Source organism: Pseudopipra pipra, chromosome 6 (assembly GCF_036250125.1).
Source record: "Pseudopipra pipra isolate bDixPip1 chromosome 6, bDixPip1.hap1, whole genome shotgun sequence".
NCBI classification, from domain to species: Eukaryota; Metazoa; Chordata; class Aves; order Passeriformes; family Pipridae; genus Pseudopipra; species Pseudopipra pipra.
The window spans coordinates 7038099-7057847 of NC_087554.1; the positions used below are offsets into that span (position 1 = coordinate 7038099).

The 19749-nt window shown below is 41.9% G+C and overlaps 1 protein-coding gene across 1 annotated transcript; it reads left to right on the top strand.

Annotated features, from left to right (window-relative positions):
- Positions 1-994: 994 nt before the first annotated feature.
- NADSYN1 (NAD synthetase 1) lies at positions 995-17105 on the top strand. The gene is made up of 21 exons (XM_064657201.1): positions 995-1150; positions 1404-1464; positions 1923-2039; positions 2899-2952; positions 3334-3423; positions 3826-3877; positions 4550-4638; positions 5766-5883; positions 6735-6866; positions 7630-7704; positions 7880-8004; positions 8229-8277; positions 8905-9007; positions 9668-9836; positions 10174-10309; positions 11554-11660; positions 12410-12541; positions 12945-13014; positions 13096-13224; positions 13677-13853; positions 16629-17105. The coding sequence occupies exons 1-21, from the start codon at positions 1066-1068 to the stop codon at positions 16680-16682; spliced, it is 2124 nt and encodes a 707-aa protein (XP_064513271.1). The 5' UTR covers positions 995-1065; the 3' UTR covers positions 16683-17105.
- Positions 17106-19749: the final 2644 nt, after the last annotated feature.

A 19749-nucleotide genomic window follows, 5' to 3' on the forward strand; every position in this document is an offset into this window, starting at 1 on the left:
TGAGGCCCCTCCTTGAACCCTGGGGTCAGTTTTAGGCCCCTCGTGATGAGAAAGACATTGAGGGGCTGGAGTGTGTCCAGAGAAGGGAATTGAACTGGGGAAGGGTCTGGAGCATGAGTGTGATGAGGGGTGGCTGAGGGAGCTGGGGAGGCTCAGCCTGGAGAAAAGGAGGCTCAGGGGGGACCTTCTCACTCTCTACAGTTCCCTGACGGGAGGGGGGAGCCGGGTGGGGGGGGAATCTCTTCTCCCAAGTGGTAAGCCACAGGACAAGAAGAAATGGCCTCAAGGTGTGCTAGGATGTTAGGAAAAATTTCCCTATGGAAAGAGTTTCCAGGCATTGGAACAGATTGCCCAGGGCAGTGATGGAGTCACCATTCCTGGCAGTATTTAAAAAGCCATGTAGATGTGGCACTTGGGGACATGGTTTAGTGGTGGGCTTGGCAGTGCTGGGGGAACGGTCGGACTTAGTCTTTATGTCTTAGACTTCAGGTCTTAGACTTTAGGTCTTTGCCAACCTAAAGGATTCTATGATTCTAGTACATAATAAAGTTAGAATCCAGTATGTAAGGAGGCTCAGGGCAGCCAAATATGGGATGAGGGGCACAAGAGAAGAGACTGGACTCTGAAGAGCCCCGTCCCTTTGGGATGACCACCCTGAGAGCCGCCGGGGTGTCGCTGAAATGCGAACAGCACACACAAAAAAAAAAAAATCTCACCCTGCTCCACCGAACCGCTCACACTGCGCACTCGGTTTGAGCGCAGGGCTCAAAAAAAGCTGCAGGGCTAAAAAAAGCTGCAGGGCTAAAAAAAAAAAAAAAAATCTGGCTAAGACCGTATTCCCGTTATCCCGGGCTGTGGGGAGGTAAAACTGCGGAGAGCGGGTGCGGGGATGCAGCAGGGCCGGGCAGTGTCAGATCTGTTCCCACGCAGCAGGTGCTCCTAGCGGGGCCGGAGGAGGGAGCGGGAGGGAGCGGGAGGAGGGACCGGGAGGAGGGATCGGGAGGAGGGACCGGGAGCGCCGGCGCCGCCCCGGAAGCGGCCGGGAAGGAAGGCGGCGGGTCCGCCATGGGCCGGGCCGTGACCGTGGCCACCTGCGCCCTCAACCAGTGGGCTCTGGACTTTGAGGGCAACCTGGAGAGGATTGTCAGAAGTGAGTGAGGTGGTGGCGGCGGCGGCGGCGGCGGCATCTGCCGAGCTCCCTGGCTGCCCTCAGGAACCTTCCCTCCTTCCTTCCCTCCCTCTCTTCCTCCTTCCCTCTCTCCCTGCTTTCCTCCCTCCCTCCCTTCCTTCCTTCCCCCCTTCCTTCCCTCCTTTCCTTGCCTTCCCTCCCTGCCTCCCTCACGTTTCCCGTGCCTGTCCTGGAGCCCCGGGCAGGGCCGGGCTTTACCCCCCCGCTTTTCCAGGTATCGCCATCGCCAGGAGCAAAGGAGCGCGGTACCGGCTCGGCCCGGAGCTCGAGATCTGGTAAGAGCGCTTTGTTGGCTCGCTGCGTTCCCGGTTAATCGTGAAAAAACAGTAGGAAAACCAGCCCCGCAGTGCCCAAAGCTCAGTAAATACTTCAAGCGTGCGGCTGTCGGCGCTGAGAAGAGCGCTGTAGTTGCGAGCACAGGATTGGTTTGGCTTGGAAACCTGACCGATGCCGGTGATTTTTTTAACCTGTTTCGGCGAGTTTCCCTTCAGAGAAAATGTGGCGCTTTGAGTTCTGCCTGTATGCTGCCCTTGAAAGGAGTGTCATGGGGCGATATAAAACGCCAGGGAGTTTTAAATGCTGTCAGTAGGGATGATGCTGACAGTGCTCCTTCCTCCTTTTCTCTATAAATTACCTGCGTGGGTGAAATGTTCACAGTCTGAAGTAGTTCTGGTTCTTCACCTCTGGTGCTGAATTAGCTGAATTTTTGATTTCTTAATGTTTTTGTATGCAGTGGTTACGGCTGCTCAGATCACTATTATGAGTCTGACACACTCCTGCATTCCTTTCAAGTTCTGGAAAAGCTTTTGGAGTCTCCAGCTACTCAAGATATTATCTGTGATGTGGGAATGTAAGTTTTGGGGTTTTTTTGTGTACATATGATAAAGGGGTAGGTCTTCAGGGAATGCTGCCTCTGCAGCATATCCAGTGTTTCTGGATAGCGAGGGCTCTGCACCAAACTTTCACATGCATCTTAGGAACTGTACTACCTTCCCTCTTAATTACCGTGACTAGGACTGCAACATGTGAAACAGTTTCTGAAAGATGATCCTTTTAAAGATTTCGGGTGATTGAGCCCTTCAGGAGACAAATAGGATATTTGTTATTTATTTGGAACCCTAACAGCTGGGCCCAGCTCAGATTTTGTGTTGGATGTAACACCAAGGGCTTTATAAATTGACTGTCTTTTAGGAATGTTGGGGCTCAGGTGACTTGCTTTGACTGACAGACATCTTTAAGCAACCTAAGTGTGTGTCAAAATCACCAAAACCATTGTAAGTCATGTGCTGACAGTGACCAGTGATAAATTATAACTGTAAAATTAACACGTACACCGAGGTGTTAGTATTGATTTAAATGTGTAATTGGTTTTGAACTGGACTGGTGGTATCATGGGAAGTCAGGTTTGACTAAATAAGTTGGCCCAGCCAAGGGGACTCTTCTGGTCTGCTTGTGTTCCTAAGACATGCCACTGCTTGGGTAGTAGTTGACACATCTGAGACTGGCAGGATAGTCAGTAACTCTGATTTTTTTTTTTCAAACAACTACTTGAATTAAAAAAATTAGAAGCTAAAACTTGATATATTGTTTTGCTTAATTCCTTTTAGTGAGGTCTTAAAAATAGTTTTTGTGCAGTGAAGTAGATTCTGTAGCTTTTTTAATTTCATTTAATGAGCTTAGTCACTGCTAACTGCTTCTTCTTTTCACAGGCCTGTTCTGCACAGAAATGTTCGCTACAACTGTCGGGTGATCTTTCTAAATAAGTAAGTTTTTTACATGTTTTGTGCGATAACACATTAATGTGTCCTTTCAGACAGCTATTTGGCCTTCAAGAAGGATTCTTCAGTGCTATGTAGACTGATGGAGTTTATCTACTAAATTTTGAGAGAGAATTAATGTTTTTCACTATCTCTTTTTTTTTTCTGGATTTGTAGAAACTAAATTCTCACTGGTTCTTGAAAGACTTAAGAAAAACCCCTTGAGTCTGCAAAAAGAAACTTGAAAAGTGTTTGCATGTAATAATTGTTCAATGTGCATCATAATAGGAAAAAAAAGAGTTGATCTCAACCAGTGTTCATATATAGCCTCGTTTGGCTGTACATCAGGTCTTAACTTGCCCTTCCTGTTTTGTTTTGTGATTTAAGGAAAATTCTTCTGATCAGACCAAAAATAGCATTGGCAAATGCAGGAAACTACAGAGAACTCAGGTGGTTCACCCCGTGGAGCAAAGCAAGGTATGCTGGTGACTGTTAAAACTGTGTTTAAAAACACAGCTGTTTGAAGCTGCAGCAGCAGAATTGAAATCTCTGCAGCAAATAATGGTCTGTTTTTTATAGGTCTACTTTCTAGCTAGGATGGAGCATTGTTTACCATGCATTTCTGAAGCAAAGAGCTAGAACTTGCAAGGTTATAATCTTAACATTTCTGATTTATTTAACTGCAATAAATACTTCAAATATTTTTTTAATTTAAAAATCTTTTTTATTATTTAAATATCTTTTTTATTTTTAAATACATAGAACCCTGTACAACTTCAGTACAGTTTCTTTAATCAGTGTTAGAAGGTGTCAGAATGTGGAGTAAGTTTTTATGCTGTGATTTACCTAATGCATTCACAATCTATAAACTTGCTTTAGGCACGTGGAGGAATATTTTCTACCCAGGATAATTCAGGAAGTGACTGGACAGGTAGGTTGCTTTTTTTTAACTTTAGTGTCCCCCACAGTCAGCAATTAAAAACTGCAGCACATCAAATTCTGCTGCCAGTCATGTTGCAAATTCATAGGTCTCAGTAGTTCTCAGTTACATTTAATGAGAGCATAATTTAACCTTTTGTATGTTAGTATGTGGCAACAAAGCAAGCAAATTTAAAATCAGCCTCAGTTATTTGTGTATACAGGACCTTGATTTTCCTATTTTACACAATTCTGGTACTGCATTTATCTGTGCTTGAGACTGGAATTGGGTATGTGTTTTTAAGTAAAAGAAATAAAACTAAAAAAATCATTTGGCTTTCTTGATTCAGAAGGATCTAAAATTTAGGGTATTTTCCACTTAAGCAGGAATGTGATTCACAGCATGAAACAGTCTCTGTTTTGTAGATAGAAGCAAAGCACTGGATCTGGATACTACTGAAATTTCAACATAAAATCCCAGTCAATCCAGAAATTTGTAATTTAGAGGGTTTTTTTTTTATTAAACTTGGTACAAAAAGAAGGAAGGTGTAATGTGATTGATATTGTGTCACTCATTTTGCATGGGTATTCAATTTTTATATTTTTTTAAGATTTGTTGTTAACTTTTTGAATTGAATAGATTCTTCTATTACATATGTATAAGGATGTTCTTGTTTCTTCCCAGGAAACTGTTCCTTTTGGGGATGCAGTGCTAGCAACCAAAGATACCTGCCTAGGGGCAGAAATGTGTGAAGAACTCTGGACACCAAATAGGTAAAAGGGGAAAAGGAAATGAAAAATAAACTAAAACATACCCTGGGCCTGCCTGAAATAAATGTTGGAAAAGATCTGCTTATTATTCTTCTATGTAATTTATCTTTCAGAAAGTGACAGTAAGCTAAAATATAATTAGGAGCAATAAATACATTGTGGGAAAGATCTCACTAGGCTAGGTGCAGGATGGCCAAGAAATGAGGGTGGTTAAGCTAAATTAATTAGCAACAGAAGGTAGGAGAGAGATACAAAAAGAACCAGAATGAAAGAAGTGACCTGAGGAAACAAATGACAGATAAACTGTAGTGCTCACAATCCAGACACTGTTCAGCTTTTAGCTCAGCCTGAGGCTGAAATGTCCTCTCTGGATCTGTCTCTGTAACTTGATTGAGGCTCAAAGGTATTTTGTATCAATTTTTAGTATGGATTTTGTCCAGCAATCATAACTTTGTATTATTCCTACTCACTGTACACGGTCTCAGAATTTTGAGATTGTTATTAAGTCTTTTAATTACTTTATTCCTGTTAGCTTTGGATTTGACCAACTTCTCTAAGCCACTCCTCTTCACAGACAAATTGAGCTCTCTTCTATTTGACAAGGCAGAGCACAGGCTTCTAGGCAACATCACTTTTAGATGTCTCACTTTTCTTAAAAATTCAGCTGTTAGCTTAGTCCTGGCTGCTTTCTTTTTTAACCAGCATCACACAGTGCATAAAGAAGCAACAAATAGTCACTAAGGAAAAGCAAAGCCTATTAACCTAAGTAATATTTCCTGTTATTATTTTAATTCCTGTTACAATTTTAAAGTTATTCCTAATGACAAAGAAGATCCCTTTCACAAAGGGGTGGAGTAGAGATGTGGCACCATGAAAGCTGTTTACAAAATAAACAAAATGTTCCTGATATATTTCCAAATCTCACATTAATTTCCTTGTAACTGCAGAAGGTGTAGTTTGTCAAAAATGTGATTTTTTTTTTTCAGTATTCCTTTCTTAGGACATTGTCAAAAAAAAAAAAAAGGCAGCAAAAAATCTCCTTTTTGTGGTTCTGTTTTTGGATTTATTAAGAGACAAGGAGAATGGTCCCACAACTGACCTTGCCCTGTGTATCCATGTTGCTTTGACAGCCCTCATATTGACATGGGACTTGATGGTGTGGAAATCTTCACCAACTCTTCTGGGAGTCACCACGTGCTGCGAAAGGCTCACACCCGAGTGGATTTGGTGAATTCTGCCACAGCAAAGGTATTAATTTTAATATCCAAAAAAGGTTATGCACCTCATTGTTTTTTCAGAATAGTCTCCTCTCCTGTGGCAGGATATAGAAAGAGTGTGGGGGCCCTGACAGTCAACATATAAAAATCATCCAAAAGTCTCTTTCATTTCCTGAAAATGGCAGTTTCTTTCCCGATTTTCATTCACATAGCAACGTTGTGTTGGGGAAATATCATTAACTATATCAGGAAGGGGAAATAAAAATCAGTGTTTAAACTCAGCCTTAATTTTTCCTCTGTTATCTTCTTACTTAAAAAAATATTTTTCTGCTTCGGAGGTTCTGTTTGTTTTAAAGAAGACATTAAGTAATTGGACTGTAATCCTAACTGATAGTGATGGGGACAAAAATAAAGCAATGAGTGTACATTACACTGTGAAAAATGTGCAGCTGCTTGACCATTGTAATTTAACAGGCTTTGGTTATATTTAACAGTATCTGCTCTGTCCTCAGATATCCAAACACAGCTTCTGTCATCATCTTCCCCCTTTTCTTAATCTCAATTTGAACTTAGAATTTCAGTTTGGAAGTTCTGCCCTCTCTGTTCAGGCTATTCTTGCTACTAATAGAAGACTTTCAACTCTGTGAAAGGGGCAGAGCTCACTCACTGCATTTACTCCATGTCATTACTTGTTTCTGTCGTGCATATCACATGCAAAGTACCTTTGCAAAAGACAAGGGAGAGCCCCAGCCTTGATTTACAAGGTACAAAGAAGACTGTAAGAAGGGCAGGAACAGAGATAACATTTTGTCTTTTACCATCCTGTCAGGTGCTGTGTTCTGCACAGCATTTTTCCTTGTTTCCTGCATGTTTCCTTCCCAGAATGGTGGAATCTACATTTTCGCAAACCAGAAGGGCTGTGATGGTGATCGTCTGTATTATGATGGCTGTGCCATGATTTCCATGAATGGAGAAACAGTTGCACAAGGATCCCAGTTCTCACTGGATGATGTGGTAATATATTCACCCCAGAGCTTGCTAGTTACAGCTGAAATTAGTAAGGCTACATTGATGCTCAACACATGGTGAACACTCAGTGTTCCAGACATTCCAGACACTGGGCCCAGGTCCCTAGACTAAAAAAAGATGTATTTTAACTATGCTATTCAACTGGATCCAAGCTTTTTTCTTAGTCAGATTGCCCAGATCTGGTCTGCAGTAGCTCTCCTGCTTTTGTGAGGGAGGAAGAGCTGTCACAGTGGAAGAACTTCATGAAAACGTTTTTGTGTGCAATCACTAGGTGGGGGAGAGACCCTGTTAACTTACAGTCCCTTATCTAAAGAAAAAAAGGGCAATGGTTGCAATGTTTTAATTATAACCCAGTTTTGAGACAAAAGGTTTCATAGGTTGAGCTTTACTTCAGAAAACGCCTTCTCAGTAGATTTGTCACCAAAATTGCAGGCGCTTCCTCACATTATGTGCCAAATCCATCTCTTTCCCCAGTGTGCTTCTTGCCTTGTCCTTTGCCACAGCTTTCTGGTGAACCTTTTGTTCAGCCATCTGACAAGGGCCATAAATTTGTTGTGGTTTGTGGGTGGGTTGGTCGTGCTCCCTCTTTAATCTAAGGAATTCTGCTGAGCCAGAGATGACCTGTGGAGTGAGCATAAAAATCCATACGGAAGATTTCCCGCGACTTTTTTTTTATTATAGTCCTGGCCTGCCAAGCGTTGTTCATGTGTTTGTGTGGAAGGATCTGACATTGAAAGCCTTTCCACAGGAGGTGCTGGTTGCCACTCTGGACTTGGAGGATGTCCGAAGTTACAGAGCAGAGATTTCATCCCGTAACCTGGCGGTAAGAATCCTTTAGGGAGGTTGTGTTGGTAAACTCTGCCAAGTTTGAATAGTTACTGAATTTAAAAAGTATTTGCATGTCTTGATTTTTCACAATGTTCTATGGATCTGATGTTTTATAGGTATATGCTGCTTTAAAATCGATATCTTACGAATTCTTCTGTACTGTTACTTAGGCAAGTAAAGCAAATCCTTATCCCAGGGTGAAAGTGAATTTTGCTCTGTCATGTCCTGATGATGTAGCTGTACCTACCTGTATGCCAATCCAGTGGAGGTATCATAGTCCTGAGGAGGAGATCAGGTAAACATACACTGAATCTCTTGCTTGAAAATTATTTTGATTAAAACCAAACCAAAACAAAAAAACCAACCAAAACTCAAACAAACCAAAGAAAGAGATAATCATAAGATGTTACTTAGATTTAAGTAAAGAAAGTGTCTCATTAGAAGACCACAGGAAATATGTTGACTTGCTTAGGTATTATTCCACAACCCTCTTAGAATAATCATATTCTGTAATTTCAGCCTTGGACCTGCATGTTGGCTTTGGGACTATTTAAGGCGCAGCAAACAGGTAAAATAATTGGTTTTGTTCTTTGCCTTGGTTAAACATCATCTTCTGTGCCACAGGGACAGGGCACATTGCAATCCTGTGCAGCTGGGAATGCAAAGGGATGTTAGTCCAAGGTTCAAGGTTAGAGTTTTTCACTGGTAGCTCATTCAGACTTAAAAATTGTATTCCAAATGTGACTTCAGTGTGCTCTTTGCACCTTTCTCTTAGGAATCGTGCTTTTCTTTGCAAGTCAAGCTTACCTAACAAAGGGGATTTCTTCTTACTGTTTTTCAGTAAGGAAAATATTGGAATGGTATAATGGAGATGTGTAAAATAAGCAGAGTGATGTGAACTCATAATTCAGTTTAATAGTAAAGTATATATGAAAAATAATAATTTTTATTATCTCTTCTTTCTTACTAGAGGGTAAAGACTTACTGGAAGTTTTTCTAGCCAAAGGATTTACACTGACTACTTGTTTTGTTATCCAGTTGAGGAGAGTTTATTTTGCTTTTCCCCAGTAGAATATAAGCAACTCGAACAATGCACCTGTCGTTCTTTTACTGCAAGATGTGTTTCTAAATGGTACAGTGTATTTTTTTTTTCTGATTTTGCTACATGGAACATCTTCCGTGCTCTATTTTCAAGGCAGGATTTCTCCTACCTCTTAGTGGTGGAATCGACAGCTCTGCTACAGCCTGCATAGTGTATTCCATGTGTCACCAGGTTTGCCTGGCAATCAAGAATGGAAGTAAGTAGATCTGTGTGTCTAGCCAGCCATGCTCCATAATGGTTACAGAGAAGTTAATATTATTTGGGTGTAGTAGATGCAAGAGGTCATCGTTGGCAGACTCCTTCCCAGTTGTTCCAATGGAGTCCTTTGCATCTCCTCTGAAATTCCAAGCAAAAAACCTATGTGCAGGTTCAGATTTTTTGAATTAGCTTAGTAGTTTTCATTTTGGGTTTAAGAATTGGATGTGGAACTCAGACTTGTTTCTGTCTGGAGTATTGTTCGTTGCTGATGTAGTTTTGGGATTTCAGTTTATCCTGAAAGTTTTCTCCTTCTGTTAAAATGGGCACTACAAAACATGATTAGGCATGGTTCAAGCTCTAAAACTGGCTTTAAATAGACTTTTTGCATTTAACTAAGCCTTTGTACATATTGGGTTATGTTTTCTACGAAGATTCTTTAATAGATCAAAAGGATTTAATATTTCCGTGTCCAAAATCAGAAGCAAACCCAGTAATTCTTTTATTTGATACCCGAAATTTTGTCTGGGCAGTTAGACAATGGAATCATCTTATTTCCAGCTTAACTGGAATACAAGGAAGGCACAAGGTATTTGCACGTCCTGGGTAGCAGGAGTGCAACAGTTTGCCCTCTTGTTGTGTTGCTTTGCCCTGCCCTCAGATGCAGATGTGCTGGCTGATGCCCGAAGGATTGTCCACGACGAGACCTACATCCCCGAGGATCCTCGGGAATTCTGCAAGCGTGTCTTTACCACGTGCTACATGGCCAGTGAGAATTCCTCCCAGGACACCTGCAACAGGGCAAAACTTCTGGCTGAGCAAATAGGCAGGTACAAGCTAGGGGAAAAAAAAAAAAACAAACAACACGTGTTCTGGCAAAGACTTTCATCTCAAACGTGCAAATTCTAAAATGGGAAAAAATAAGAGGAATAGGAGGTGTGTTAAGTAGGATTACTACAGATATTATTTAAGTGTTAATGTGAGGCGAACTTAAAAGTGTTTGGCAAAGCACAGCCTCTGGAAAGTGTTGTTCTTTCCTAAATTTCTTCCTACCAGATCTGGCAGCCTTAAAACATCACATGATGGGTGGGTTTTTTTTGCTTTTTAATGCTATTTTATGTAGCCAGATTGTGCTGGTTGAGTCACTTCTGCTTGAATTCTTCTCAGCTATCACATCAACCTGAACATAGATGTGGCTGTGAAAGCTGTTGTGGGAATTTTCAGCATGGTGACAGGTCGAACTCCCCGATTTTCTGTCTACGGAGGGAGCAGCAGAGAAAGCTTAGCACTGCAGAATGTGCAGGTGTGTGGAGGCTGAATCAGGTCAGACCCTCTTGGTTGTGGTTTTTTGGTTTTTTTTAGAGTACAAAATGGTAAAATACCAACCTGAACTTGTGGTATGTCCCTGAAGATTCGTGGGCTTCCCAGTAAATAAATGCTTGTCTGCAGCAGAAATCTACAGGAGGAGACCAGTTGTTTATGACTTCTGTAGGAGGATCAGGAAGGAAGAGTATCTGCCTGTATCACATCAACAGCACTGGTCTAGGTGCCTTTTAGAAAAGCATCCCAACAGACAGTTGCCAGGTCAGGAAAACAAGCAGCAAAGTATCTCAACAGGCAAGTCTGAGTCCAGCAGGATTATGGCAGGTCAAGACCCCAAAATACTGCTGCTGTACACTTTGCCCTGATGAATGTTGGCAGCCTCTAAAAGTCTCTGAGGGAGAGAGAGACCCATTTCAATTCCTAGATGTCCTCGGTTTTAGAAAGTAGAAGAGAATATTTTAATTTTTTTTCTTTTTTTTTTAGCATCAGGAGGTACTTAATCTTCATTAGGCTTATTTTGGCCTATTCTAAAAAGCTTCCAATCCAACCAGCAACCCTACTTCAATTCTGGCTCAGTGTTGGTCATCTTATTTGGTAGTTTTCTGTTAGTTTGAGGGCTTGATCTTTCTCCCCTCTATTACTGGAGAAATCCAGCTGTCTCCTCTGGAAGCAAACATTGGATCTTTGATCAGCTCTTTGGATAGGCTTTAGTCACAGAGTGTCATGATTTGCTTAACGCCACAGTTGTGGCTGGAGCTGGAGGCTGAATCCCAGGTTGGTTTGGTATTATTACCATCCTTGGAAAAAGCTGAATTTCAGAAAGGGGACAAAAAAAGCAAAGTGAATTTGTTACAAATGTCACGTATTTGAATAAAGGGATTTATTTACTCCGTAAAAGTAGACAGGGTGGTAGACAGATGGTTTATCTGCACACTTCATCCCTTGTGGATCCTTGTAGGAGGTAGAAAATGGCAACTGCTCCCCATTCTGCAGTTCAGAGCAGAACAAACTTGCTCAGTCATGGAAGTCTGTGGCAGTGACAGATACTGAACCTGGCTTTACTAATTGTGTTCAGCATCTTCTCCACAAGACCGCTGTTCATGCAGTACCACCCCTCACATTTTGTTCTTTATGGGTTTTTTTAGGGAATTGATTAATAAAAGTGACTGGGGAGAAATTAACTCTGCTTTGTAAACTTGATTTCTCTTTCATTTTGCTTTGCAGGCTAGGATAAGAATGGTCCTTGCCTACCTGTTTGCTCAGCTGACACTGTGGGCTCGTGGGATGCCAGGGGGACTGCTGGTGCTGGGATCTGCCAATGTGGATGAAAGGTGGGTGGTGAAAATTGGAAATCTAAACCCAGGTCACTGCATTTCCTGGCAACTTTACCAAATCCCAGTGTAGGTTATTACTCAGAAGAGGTAAAAAACCTAAGAATATACTGATAACAGTGAAATTAGTTGAAATAGTAGAATCAGCCTGAATGGAAAATTGTTTTTCAGAAGTTTAGCCAAAGTATTGCTATAGCTTTCCAATAATATGCTGTTTTCAGTAGAGCTTGCCCTGTGCATTCACTAGGTTAACTTCCCAATTTGTGGCATTTTCAATTACTGGATAAGGAATTTAGGTGTGAACTTTGAGTTGAAAAATAGATTTTAAACTCTGGAGTTATTAGAGCCGAGTATTTGAAGATTAAAGCAATCCCTGTATGACTGTGGGATTGTTAACCTCTAAAGCTGTGAGAGTACTGTGTGCTGGTTCTGTGGGTGTTTTGGGATTTATTTTGTTAATTAGTCAGCGTGGTATTTGCATCAGATATATTGCCTTAGTGTGGGCAGTTTGGCAGTGCTTCATAATTGTTTAAAATACCTTCTGCAGGCAGTTCCATGGCTTTAGGATAGCCCTGTTGCAGCTGAACATGTTTGCCCTTTAAGTATAGATACATTACAATGTGCAATCTGTTCCTCCCTTTCTTTCTTCAGCATATAAATTCCTATTTATATGGTATAAATGATTACATGTTATACTACAGCTGCATTATTATTTTCAATGCCAATATAAAATTCCCTCTCTGGCTCAGTCTCCGGGGCTACCTGACGAAGTACGATTGCTCCAGCGCTGACATCAATCCCATTGGTGGCATCAGCAAGACTGATTTGAAGAACTTCATCCAGTATTGCATTGAAAACTTCCAGCTCACAGCCCTCAGAAGGTGAGCAGTGGTTCCCTGGCTGTGTTTGTCTGCAGCATATTTTGGGCTTTATGCTTTGGTTTTCTCTGCCACCAGAGCTAAACTGCAGTAATACTTCCAGTGCTAACCAAGTATTCTGCACATCTCTCTGTTCTGAAATGTGTGGGCTTGCACAACCCTGTGCAAGCATTTGTGGTGTTAATGCCACTGAAGGACCTGTTTGAACCACATGCTTTGTTTTTTAAACCTGGAACAGCTTGCAGGTACCACTTCTTTAGTTATCTAGTCCTTTAGCAGCTTATGCCCTGAAAAAGTTCTGAATAGAGCATTTGATTTTTTTTTTTAACAAACCAGACTGTTTTGTTAACTGACACTCATAAGACTGGATAGAATTCGTGTTTTTCCTTTTACCTTTTCCTTACAGTATCATGTCAGCTCCACCCACTGCAGAGTTAGAGCCCCTGGTGGACGGACAAGTGGCGCAAACTGATGAGGTAATTAATTGCTCCATAAAACTATTAATTATAGTTTCCATAGTTAAGATTTCCAGTGACTTTCTGTGTGTGTGCTTTCAGGCAGATATGGGGATGACATATGCAGAGCTCTCCATCTATGGCAAATTAAGAAAAATTGCAAAGGCTGGACCATACAGTATGTTCTGCAAGCTGATTAATATGTGGAAGGAAGTTTGTACTCCAAGAGAGGTAATACACCAAAAGTAACAACAACAAAAAAATAAAAATAATATAATGTTTTTGCTGAAATAGAGTATGTTTGGAGAAAGGTCAAGTTCCTTTTAACTGAAAGGGTTATTTTCATTATTTTGTGTAGTAGAATATGCTGGAAGAGCTGGTCTGCATCTCTTAAATGGAGCTTGTTGTCTATGTTGCAAATTGTTAAAACAGTAATTGGGTAATTTGAAAATAATTGCTTCAGAACTACACCTTCAAGGGAGAATTGTTCTCTGAAATATAGATGGCCAACTAGTCTTGAAGCCTTTGGTTATTTGTTCTGAGACCAAAAAATGGCTCTTGCTCTGGAAGAATATCTACACTGTGTAATGGTAGAACACACTCTCCAAAATACTCTTCTCCTCTAAATCTTTTAAATACTAAGAAACTTCATCTGATTAAGGGCTATATTCTTTGTACACCAGGTGGCATCCAAGGTCAAGCATTTCTTCAGGATGTATTCAGTTAACAGGCATAAAATGACCACCCTCACTCCTTCCTACCACGCTGAAAACTACAGCCCTGATGACAACAGGTTTGACCTGAGGCCTTTCCTTTACAACACCACGTGGTCCTGGCAGTTCAGGTGTATAGACAAACAGGTAAATGCCCTCTTATTCTTGCATGGTTTTGTATCTAAAATCCTCACAGTGGGTTGAGCCTGGTTCCAGTGAATCTCCAGCACAAGACCACGAGCATTTAGGGCAATTTAGTTACCACAGAAATAACTGTGATTGTTGTTTTCACGTAACTGCGAGGCCAAGAATCCTCTGGTTTCAGTGTAGGCTGTTTGGTTTGGGTGTTGGTTTTTTTTATTGTCATAATGCTATGAAAACAAGAAAAGAAAAGAATATATCTACTGAGACCAGGAACTAATAAGTGTACCCAAACTCATGGAGTCTTGTGCTAGTCAGGACAACAAGCTTATGTGTTTCACTTTCAGTTCAGGACCTGTCTGAAGGGATCTGTCTAATTGCAGAATTAAGACTTGACCTACATCTGTGTGGGGAAAGCCAATAAGAGGCAGGAATTCACTGTGAATGCTTTTCCCACCTGCTTCTGCAACATTTGCTTTTTTAAACCTCACTTCAGTTGACTCACAAATGCATATTTGCTCAAACAACAGTAATGGTACCATTCTTAGTTTGAGCACTGTGAGGTGTGGAAGGGCTCAGGCATTTACAAGAACCAAACTTTTTGTAGTTTTTAGCCAACCCTTCAAACTCTTTTTTAATGCCTCTTTTATGGCAAAAGTGCCAGGGTGAAGGATTTTAGCACCTTGAAAGTTTTTCTGCCAGAGATTTTACACCCCAGTTGCTTTTAAGAATATGTTTATGTATGTAATAAAATATTAATTCCTTCTTCTGTGAAATGCCAGACATGTTGTAATAGTGTTTTATTACCTTGAAACCTGGGATAAAAGCTACCATGTGCAGTACTTTATTGTAGGTCTGTATGGTGGGGGGTTTTTTCCATCATTTTGGACTTTTTCCCACTGAAGTCCAGGACAAAAGTTCTTTTGGCCTCAGTGGGAGTCGGGTAAAATATTTTTGTAGGGTCTGGACCAAAATGTAATTATTTTATGCTTACAGTAAATGTGATTAAGATCTTTTAATGATGCAGGATCTTGTTACACTCTTTAACTAGATTTGTATGTAATAGCAGTTGTGCTGAGCAAGGGTACTGGCCATTGCAACTTATTCCTGAAAACTGGGAGTCAAGCCTGGGGAAGATTTTATTATGCAGGCAACAGTAACCTGGACTGATAAGAGTTCAGCAGTAACCTGAGCTGATAACTCATGTAGCTTTTTGCAAGACTGGAAAATAATAACTTGCCCTATTCAGGAAAGGCAATGTGGTTTCCTCTTACTCTGTGTGTTCAGCACAATTGTATTTCTGAAGACAGTCACTCTCTAGGACAATGTCTCAGTGAGAGTTCTGCTCCTGGGGCTTAATCTGCACTTAAGGTTTTTCTGGTGTAGTAACAAGCCTGTGAAAATAAGTCATAAACTCAACATAAACCCCACCTTTATTTAGGTAATGCCAGGTTTTCCTGTGGAAGAGTCACGATACAGGTCGAGCTCATTTGTGAATGAAAACAGCTTGGAGTGCTAATGATGGAGAAACCCTTTGGATTTGTGGAAAGAGTTTTTCTGCTTTGGATGTTTGTAGTGTAGTCAAACCAGTTTAGTTATCTGCTCTTTTTAAGTGCAAAATTCCCTTTGTATTTGCTGCAGAAGGAACGTGGGTAAGAGGAAGTTTAGATCAGAGTGTTTGCTGGGAATTGCCAGATATGCCCTTGGAGTCTTAATGTCATTCAGCTCTACCTAACTGAGGGTTCCACCCAGGGGGTGAACTTTCTAGTGGTTTAGAGCACCAGTAGTAGCTGTGTCTGTAGCTTCTGCCTTGGAGTTGTCTGAAATAAAGGATCTGTGGTTAGAGCACGCACTTTTTACAACTTCTAGAAGCCAAAATGTTCATTGGGATTTCAATAGGTGGCATAATTTGGAGGAGCAGAGGACAGGTTGCACACCCACCCCCAATGATCGGGTGTCTGCAGGCTGCCTTCTGCTTTTTCCAGTGTTTACTGGTCATTCCACAATGACCAAAAATTTTATCAGCCTTCTAAAAACCTGATATTTGTGTGTCTTTCACAACCAGTGGCAGATACTGATGGAGGAACATAAGAACAGGGAATTTATTATATGACTCTCCCTCTATATCCTCATAGATTTGGGGAATATGGAATAGAATTTTCCAGAGTTAGAGGTAACATGCAGAACATTGCGTTTAGTTTGTGCTCTTGGTCTACTCTCCCTGAGTTTGTAGAATCCTTTCTGAAACTATTTATACTGTTATCCTTAACAACAGCTTAGCTTAATAAAGGTAATTTTAAGCTTTAAGTGAAGGTTAGTTTTATAGAACTGTGTATGTGAGTATAAAAAGCATTTCCTGTGGTCATGTTAATTATTCTGGGCTCTCTGCTAGGGGCAGGATTCCAGGTTTACAACCTGCTCTGCTCTGACAGCTGTCACTGAAAGGGCAGTCTTGCCTGCCTCCCTGTTTTCTTCCAGCTTCTGAGATGGCTTTGGTGCCTGTCTCACTCCTTGGGCAGCCAAATGAAGTCACCAAACTTACAAAAAACTAGGAGGTGATGGGAGCAGGCAGCCAAAGGGAGGGGTGGGTGGGAAGAAAGCTTCACCTTTTAACTGCAACTAACACCCTGTTCAGCTCAGCTGTGCCCTAGAGTGTATCCCACTGTTGGTTCCTGGTAAATCTGGGCTCCACACTGTTTTGTGATGGAAGTCTGAAAAGACAGGAGACATTAAATGCAAGCTCATTTTTACTGTTGAATTGGTTTCCTTTTTTACTTGCAGGTATCTAAACTAGAAAAAAAGGAAGGAATTTCTCCAGTTGAAGATGTGGACTGATTTCCTGTCTTAACTGTGGTAATTAATTTGCCAAAGCAGAATGTTCCAAACTGGATTATACTGTGATAATGAGCAGCAATGACCCAAACAATTGTTGAGTCCTCTTTTTTTTTTTTTTTAATTGACTCCCTGGTTTATTCCCAATATACTTAAACTATAAATTAGCTAAGGAATCACTTTTTAAGGATTTCCTTCAAATACTTAGTTTAAAATACTTGGATAAGCCCATCATTAATAAATAAATGCAGGGTAGTCTTTTGTGAAAGTAAATGCACATACACACATGAAGTTTGGGTCTCATAACTGGGATATAATTTTTGAGTAACATTTAGCTGTAAGTAAAATTTTAACAGTTCTGGCATGTGCTGTTGAGGGCAAAAACTCACCTTACTTTGCAATAAACTTGTAATTTTGTCATGCTAATTGACTCAGTTCTTATTTTTCATGGTTTTTATTTGTCTAACATTCGCTTTGTAGACTGGTCCAGTGTTTTGGAAGATCACATAAAGTCTAATTCAGCAAGGTATTGGAAGCATGTCTACCTTGAAGCAGATAGGTAATCTCCTTGTTAGTGGGATCAAAATTAAGAGTTCAGCTTCTTGTTTTGTTTCAATATTGCACAATGGAGTATAAAACCAGCTTCCTTTGAGCTCAATTAGAGTGTTACTCACCTTCCACCTCCTGTTTGCAAAAGCTTAAATTTAAACTTCACTGATCTTTTAAATGTGTCCAGTGCCTGAGTCCCTTTTCTGCCTTTTCATTTAATGTTTACCTGTTTCTGATTCTTTTTTAAAACTTGTTTTGAAAGGTGCAATTTTAAGAGGGGAAACTAGAAACGCGTTTCTGAAGTTCTGAGTGAACAACACTCAAACAGCAGAAGAGCTTAGACCAAGTGAGACTTCTGTTAAAGTGGTCCTGCATTGTGCTGGTGAGAAATGTCTGCTGAAGAGCACCTTCTCCACATTTGTTTTTCATGATCCAGACAGAGTTGATTCACTTGAAGTTAAAGATGCTGCATTGTTTGTTGTGGGTTTATTGTATTGTATTAATTTAAATACATAACTAACTTACCTTAGTGGATGCTGCTGGTGTGAAGAATGTTTGTTTGTCTGGTGAGATGTGCCTTCTCTCCCAGTTAGTTGGGCACTTTCACTTCCCATTGCAGACAGAGGGAGTGGATGAATTTTGAACAGAAGCTCAAGAATTCATTGTATATTTGAAGGCTTCATATTTCTTTTTTCCCTCCTGAAGCTGCTTGTTTGTCTTTCCTGACAATCACTGAAGAGGAAAGGAGGAAACACTTGCTTTCATTCAATTAAAAAAATAATAGCAAGGATAATACAATGTTTTACATGCACTCCTGGTTAGTGTGGTTACCCTGAATATTTCAGACACTTGGTGAAAGAACACTTGTGTGTTTTAGCAATGGCATTTACACATGTACCAATTGCATTTTATTTCTTCCCTGCTCATGCTGAATATAGATTGTACCAGGCCACCCCATTTTCCTTTTACTATCCAGAAATTTTCACTGTGTCTGTTCCACCTGATGCCTCTAGTTCAACTGTTACCAGAATAGCTCCAATTTTATCAGTGCTTCGTTGCCTCCTCAGAATGGGAAATAACCCCATGTAGATGGGGTCACTTTTTACAAGTGACATCTTGTATTGGGTTTCATGACCGTGTTTTGGGAGTTGGGGGTGGGAGGCTCCAGTGGTGGCTTCTTTGAGAAGCTGCCAGAAGCTTCCACTGTGTCCAATGGAGTCAATGCCAGGTGGCTCCAGGACAGACCCACTGCTGGCCAAGGCAAGCAATGGTGGTAATGCCTCTGATAACATATTTAAGAAGGAAACAAACACTGCACAGATGTAACTGTGGCCTGAGACAAGAGGAGTGGGTCAGTGCAGAAGGAGGGGCAGGAGGTGCTCCAGGCACCAGAGCTGAGGTTCCCCTGCAGCCCGTGGTGAGGCAGCCATGCCCTGCAGCACGTGGGGTTCCATGGAGGAGCAGAGATCCTCCTGCAGCCCCTGGAGGAGCCCCACACCAGAGCAGGTGGATGCCCAGCAGAGACTGTGACCTCATGGGTCACAGCTGGAGCAGGATCCTGGCAGGACCTATAGACCCATGGAGCAAGTAGCCCACGCTGGAGCAGGTTTCCTGGTAGGACTTGTGCCCTTGCGGGGGACCCACGCTGAGGCAGCCAGTTCTCTGCTCCCTGTGCTGGAGCAGTTCCTGAAGAATGGCAGCCCATAGGAAGGACTTGTGTTGGAGAAGCTCACAGGACTGATTCCCATAGGAGGAACCCCATGCTGGAGCAGGTGAAGGACTCTCTTCTCCCCGAGCAGTGGCACAACCAACCTGTGGTGGACTGACCATAACCCACATCCCCCCTCTCCCTGTGCCACTGGGGGGCAGGAGGTTGAGAGAATCAGGAACTACACCTGGGAAGGAGGGAGGAGTGGTGGGGGTGGGAAATGGCCCCCTGGGTATGACAGGAAGCTGAACATGAGCCAGCAGTGTGCCCAGGTGGCCAAGAAGGCCAATGGATCCTGGCCTGGATCAGGAACAGTGTGGCCAACAGGTCCAGGGAAGTGATTCTGCCCCTGTACTCAGCGCTGGTGAGGCCACCCTGGAGTGCTGTGTCCAGTTCTGGGCCCTCAGCTCAGGAAGGACATGGAGAGGCTGGAGCAGGTCCAGAGAAGAGCAACAAGCCTGGTGAAGGGACTGGAGCACATGTGCTGTGAGGAGAGGCTGAGGGAGCTGGGGTTGTTCAGCCTGGAGAAGAGGATGCTCAGGGGAGACCTCATTACTCTTTACAACCACCTGAAAGGAGGGTGTAGCCAGGTGGGGGTTGGTCTCTTCTCCCAGGAACCACCAGTTGGACAAGAGTGCACGGTCCTAAGCTCTGCCAGGGGAGGTTTAGGTTGGATATTAGGAAGAAATTCTTTACAGAGAGGGTAATCAGGCGTTGGAATGGGCTGCCCAGGGAAGTGGTGGATTCTCCGTCCCTAGAGATTTTTAAGATGACACTGGATGTGGCACTTAGTGCCGTGGTCTAGTAACCTTG